This window comes from Monoraphidium neglectum (assembly GCF_000611645.1).
Source record: "Monoraphidium neglectum strain SAG 48.87 unplaced genomic scaffold scaffold02167, whole genome shotgun sequence".
Lineage (NCBI taxonomy): Eukaryota > Viridiplantae > Chlorophyta > Chlorophyceae > Sphaeropleales > Selenastraceae > Monoraphidium > Monoraphidium neglectum.
Genome location: NW_014011461.1, coordinates 1 through 5,308, shown reverse-complemented (window position 1 = coordinate 5,308; position 5,308 = coordinate 1). Strand labels below are relative to the sequence as shown.

The 5,308-nt window shown below is 68.5% G+C and overlaps 2 protein-coding genes across 2 annotated transcripts in view; both read right to left on the bottom strand.

Moving 5' to 3' along the window:
• MNEG_10071 (hypothetical protein) overlaps positions 1-2,090 on the bottom strand; it is a gene marked incomplete at both ends in the record, with an annotated part of 5,130 nt that extends 3,040 nt beyond the window's left edge. Inside the window, 3 exons of the mRNA XM_014041458.1 lie at positions 713-856; positions 1,013-1,781; positions 2,055-2,090. Coding sequence (XP_013896912.1) covers positions 713-856; positions 1,013-1,781; positions 2,055-2,090 — 949 coding nt within the window. The remainder of the gene's footprint in view (positions 1-712; positions 857-1,012; positions 1,782-2,054) is intronic.
• A 1,927-nt stretch (positions 2,091-4,017) lies between these two features.
• On the bottom strand, positions 4,018-5,248 carry MNEG_10070 (hypothetical protein; the record flags this gene model as incomplete). The annotated part of the gene is made up of 3 exons (XM_014041457.1): positions 4,018-4,299; positions 4,506-4,551; positions 5,004-5,248. 3 exons carry the CDS (start codon positions 5,246-5,248, stop codon positions 4,018-4,020), a joined length of 573 nt encoding a protein of 190 aa, XP_013896911.1.
• Between the last annotated feature and the right edge of the window lie 60 nt (positions 5,249-5,308).

Below are 5,308 nucleotides of genomic sequence, written 5' to 3'. Positions count from 1 at the left end.
GTGTACACAGGCGCAGGCGGGCCCCCCTGCCGCCGCGCGCCCGGCGGCCCGCCGCCACCGCCACTGCCGGTGGCGCGCCGCGCGCCCTCGGGCACAGCCGCAGCCCTTGGCGCGACGGCGGGGGTCGCGCCAGGCAAGGGCGCAAGGTACACGCCCGTGCCGCGCGGCGCCCGCACGACGCGCACGTCCCCAGAGTGCCCGCCAGCCCCACAGTGCTGCGCGGCGCCGGCCTCCGGGCCGACCTGGTGGGAAGGCGCCGCGCCGGGCGCGTGCTGATGCTGCTGGGGGGCAGCTGCAGCGGGGAATGCTCCATGAAAGGCGGCGTGGCCCCCAGAGTTCCCTGTGCGTGAAGCGGCGCCCGCCGCGGCGCGTGCGCCGCCGCTCTCGCCGCCATCGGCTTGCGCAGGCTGGCGATGCTGCACCGCCGGTTGGGGCGAGGTGAAGCTTCCCATTTGCTGCTGCTGGTGCTGCTGTTGCTGGTGCTGCTGTTGCTGGTCTGGTCCGTTGAAGCCGGGCATACAGCCGCCATCAAGCCCCGCCGCGCCGCCACATGTCGCCAGATTTGACTGCACGTCTGGGGTGCCGCCGGCTTTGTCGTCAACCCCCTGTTCAACACAGCTTGCGAGGCGTCCGCCGGGCGCCGCCGGCCGCGGCCGCGCCGACGCGGCCGCCGCAGCCGCCACCGCCCGCACGGCCCGCGCCGCGACCCCACTGCTGCCGCCTCGGCCCTCGTTCCAGCCGGGCTTGGGGTAGCCGCGCGTGATGTCGTGCTTGGTCACCGGCTCGTACGTCGAGCCGTCCGTCAGAAGCGCAGTCAACGCCGCAAGTGGCTTGTAAAACTTGAGTGCGGGCAGCCCTGTGGGTGGGATTGCGTGAAAGCGCGAGTTACAGCGCGCCGGCACGGCTGCGACTGCCCCGCATCGGTCGTGCACTCACACACGAGCACGCGCTCTGGGGCGCGCCCTGAGCCGCAAGCGCGGTGGGCGCGGCGCGTGGGAGGCCTGCCCCTCACTCTGCGGGTTGTAGTCTGCAGCCAGCATCCCGCACAGAAGCACCGCATCACAATCTGGAGGGTGCGCCACGCCCGCGCCACCGCGGCCGCCGCCGTTCCTAGACGTCCCCACAATGCCCTTCGGCGGCTGCCCGCGCAGCAGCCACGCCGCCATCTGCTGGGCTCGGAACGGTCCAACCCTGTCGCCGCCTGGCAGCAGGGCGCGCCACCACAGCTCGGCGCCGCCGCCCAGCAGCAGCCGCTCGAGCGCCGCGCGCCGCTCGTCGGCGGCGGGCTCGTAAGCGGGGCCGGCGGTGGTGGCGGCGCACTCGGCGGCCTGGTCGGGTGCGGGCAGCACGTCGACGCCCGCCCTGCGGGGCGCCGCCTGGCGCTGCAGGGATCGTTGTGGCTGCTGGTGGTAGTTTCGCTGCTGCTGCTGGCTTCGCTGCTGCTGCTGCTGCTGCTGCTGCTGCACCTCCGCCACCCCAGCCCCTGGCCCAACCGACGCGCCCTCTGCGCCGTCGCCCGCGCCCGCGCCTGCGCGCGCCATAGCCAGCAGCTCCCCCAGCGGACGGAAGCCGCCGGCGCCGCTGGGCGTTGCGGCGGCGCTGCCATCGGCGGCGGGGGGCGGCGCCGCATGGACGAGGAGGCCGTCTGGGAGCGCGCCGCTTTGGTACCACTTGAGCATGGAGGGCGCGTCAAAGGGGCCCTGCAGGACACCAACCAGGTCCTGGTAGTACCAGAGCGGCCACTGCTCCCGCGAGGGCATCCCCGCGGTGAACAGGGCGACCTGGGGTCATCAGGGCGGGGCGGAGTAGGCATGCAGGGAGCACGTGCAGGTGAAGGGCGCGGGCACAGGTGCCGCGGGGTCGAGGTAGGGGTGGCCCCCGGCGGGGGCGGCGACACACGCAAGTGTCTTTAAGGTTTGGCAACGAGCGCGGCGGGCGCATGCAGGCCGTGAGATGCGGCCGCCGCGCTTGCATGATTGCAGTTGCCCCAGCAGGTAATCACGCGGCTTGCCGGTTGCGCCGCTCTGGCATCGAGGGCGGGGCAGGACGCTCACCTCCGCCGACTGCTGCTCCAGCGATTGCAGGTCCATGGGTGACTGTTGTGCAGCGCTTGGCCGGCTCCCCCGCCCGAATCCGGAATCCTCAGCTCGACACACACCGCAAGCGGTCCCTCTCTCGCGTCGAAGCCAGGTGAATTACTGACACGGGCTAAGCATACTTTTCTGGTGCAGGGCCAGTACGTGGTGTGGGTGGCCCACCAGATTGATCTCGCGCAATGTCTGTCCGTCTCTCCGCGTCTTTAACCACGGTGCTGACAATACGCTGCATCCAGCGTTTGACAAGAACACGAGCTGCGCTGTTGCGTGCGCCCGGCATGTGCGCCGCCCCGTCGCGGTCACCTCATCGACTCAAATCATTCCCAAGTTCACGCTCGCACTGCCGTTCGCCCAGCTCACAGCCTGCGGGCCAAAACTCCCGGCCGCATCCTGCGCAGCTAATAGACTCCGTCGCCCCGCCGGGCTTGTCACAGCATGCCTCCGTGGCCCGGCGGGGCAGCACCTGCTAGCAGCTGTGCGGCCGGCGGACAAGTTGGGCCAACTGTACGACGTGCCAATGCCAGGGTGCTCACAACCGCTGGAGGGCGCAAAACTTACAAAAGATGCTACGCAATCCCACAGGCTGCAGCTTCCAGGCAACCAAATGGTATGGCACACCACGCGATCACCCTTGATGAGTGGGGCGGCAGCCTGCAACCCAGCCCTCCTTACACACGCAGAGGCAAGGCAGCGGCAGGGCCGCGTCACTGTTGAGGGAGCTACAATGGCACCCTGCGCCACCTCGCCGCGGCCACCGCGCACCAACCGTGCGGGGCGGGCGGCTGCGCCCGAGGCGGCTCCGGCTCAGGGCGCGCGGGGGCGGGGTGCGCGCGCCGGCCGCCGCTTGGCTTGCACGCCCGGCACGCTGGGGCGCGCACACGAGTGCGCAGAGGCGCAGCAGGCCTGCGCTTGATAACTGGACTAAATGCTGCGGTCGAGCCCACATGGGCTCGGCCTTGGCCGGTCCTGCGCATGTGCAAGGAAGGCAAGGAGTGCAGATGCGGCGCCACCTGCAACGGCCCCGTCTGCGCGGCCGGCAAGATTGTGTGGTACGAGCGCCCGTGCGCGAGAGTGCTTATGAGGTCGCTGCCCTGCCAAACGCCATGGGGCGGCGCCCGCGCTGACGCGGCGGGCGCAGCTTGCGTCAGATGTGTTGCGTGAAACGACGGAGCGCACGGCGCCCAAAGAAAGCATGCGGCCATGACAAGCAAAGGCGTCAAAAGGCCGGCTCTGGCGGCCATGCAGGTGCCAAATGTGCTGTAGGTGAGGACCTGCCTAAGCCATGTGCCTTGGCCTGCTGCGCGCATGAGTGCTGCCAATGTGATGTGGCATCTAATAAAGCCTGATCCGGCAAACACCATGAGAAACACACATCAGGAATTTGAGCGTCGCGTGGTCGCGGCTGGTGCCCTTTCCCAAGAACGCCTTTGGTTTTGGGACTGAGGGCGCCGGTCATGCGCACGACCAACCCCCCGGCAGTAAGTACAGAACAACAGTCCACAGGCTGATACACTATTTTGCTGCTGCTGCTGCTGCTGCTGCTGCCGCCGCCGCCGCCGCCACTGCTGATGTTGATGCAGTGAGAACGGCCAAACGCACGGCCAGCACGACGCATGTGAAGGGGTCCTTGGATGGGACCATGGGCTTGGTTGATCGTGTTTGGTGTCCTAGGGGCCACCCGGGCACAGCGCAAGAGGCGCCTGGGGCCCATCGCCACGCGCGCTGTTGCAGCGGCGGCCGTTTGTTGTTGTTGAGCCTCACAATACAGCCAGCCTAACCCATATCCTGCCGGGCGGCAAGTGCCGCGTCGAGCGGCCCTCCATGCAGGCCACGGGGAACGCGGCTCTGATGATATTTCTGTCAAAAGGCGGCCGCTTGCTGTGGCAGTCGGCGTTGGGCCCGGCCCGCGGCCCTGTTGCCCTCAAGCCGCCAGCACTAGGGGCGGCCGCACCGAGTACCAATGCGGTGCCCGGCGCCCCCCATCGTCCGCCGCCGCCGCGGCCGCGCCGCGGCCGGCGGCGGGGGCAAAGGCGCGCTCCTTCGCGGTGCCTGGCGCGGGGGCGTCCTCCCAGCCGTTCTCAGCAAAGTAGTCGTTGTATGCGGTGAGCCACGCAGTGGGCAGCGTGGCCAGCGACTGGACAGTGGCCTTGACGCCGCGCTGCTGCCACTGGGCGTAGCGGCCCGGGACGTCTGAGTACCAAAACTGCGAATGGAGCGGGGTTCATGCGCGAGGGTCCACATTTCAAGATTGGATCCGTGGGTGGGGCCGAGGGTGGGAAGGGCACCTCAGCTGTTGCGGATCGCGCACGGCGTCGCCGGGAAGTGCGGCGCGCACACGCGCGATTGAGGGTGCGGACGGCCCCGGCGCGGGCGCTTGTCACATATGTGCGCGGGTGGGCGGGTATCCACCTGGTTGCCGGTCAGCTTGTGCTCCTGGGGGATCACGTGGAAGTACCTGATGTGAAATTCGAATATAGAGGGGGAGGGGAAGCAGCGTGAGGGGTTGAGCGACTCGCTGCAAAGAGCAGCGCCCCGGTCATGGCCATAGAGGGCGTGTGTGAGCATTTTTGTGCAGGCGCCCGCCCGCCTCTCAGGCCGACTGCTTCAGTGTTGAACGAGGCTGTGGTTCCCACCCCAGGGGTGGCTGATTCCCGCTGGTATGCATGCACGTGCATACGGGGGTGAGGCATAGGACGACAACATCATACACGAGCGCGCGCGCGCGCACACACACACACACACACACACACACACACACAAAATGCATGTATGCAGGACGCAAGCTCACAAGTACCCAGTGCAACCTTGCGTGCACACACACACACACTCTTGAACATACTACGGTACATACACGCGTTCCACGCACACGACATGCAGTCACGCACGCTCTTGCCCCCACCGACCCACCCGCAGAACGAAGTGTAGATCCCGCGCGCCGCGGCGTCCTTCTCAATGTCGCGAATCTTGGTGCCATTGCGCAGCGTGTTGCGAACCAGCGTGTCCCCAGCCTGCGGCGCCACGTCACACCAGGACCAGGCGTCAGCAAAGCGGCGGGCACCAGGCGACGAAGCCGCGGGCCGGCGCGCGGGCGTGCGAAACCGCAAGCACTGCGGCCGCGGCCGGGCTGTGAATCTGGCATGCTGCGATTGCATCCGGGGGCGATCTTGGAAGCGGTGCGCTCCATGCAAGGCCAGCCCCGCACCTTGTACGAC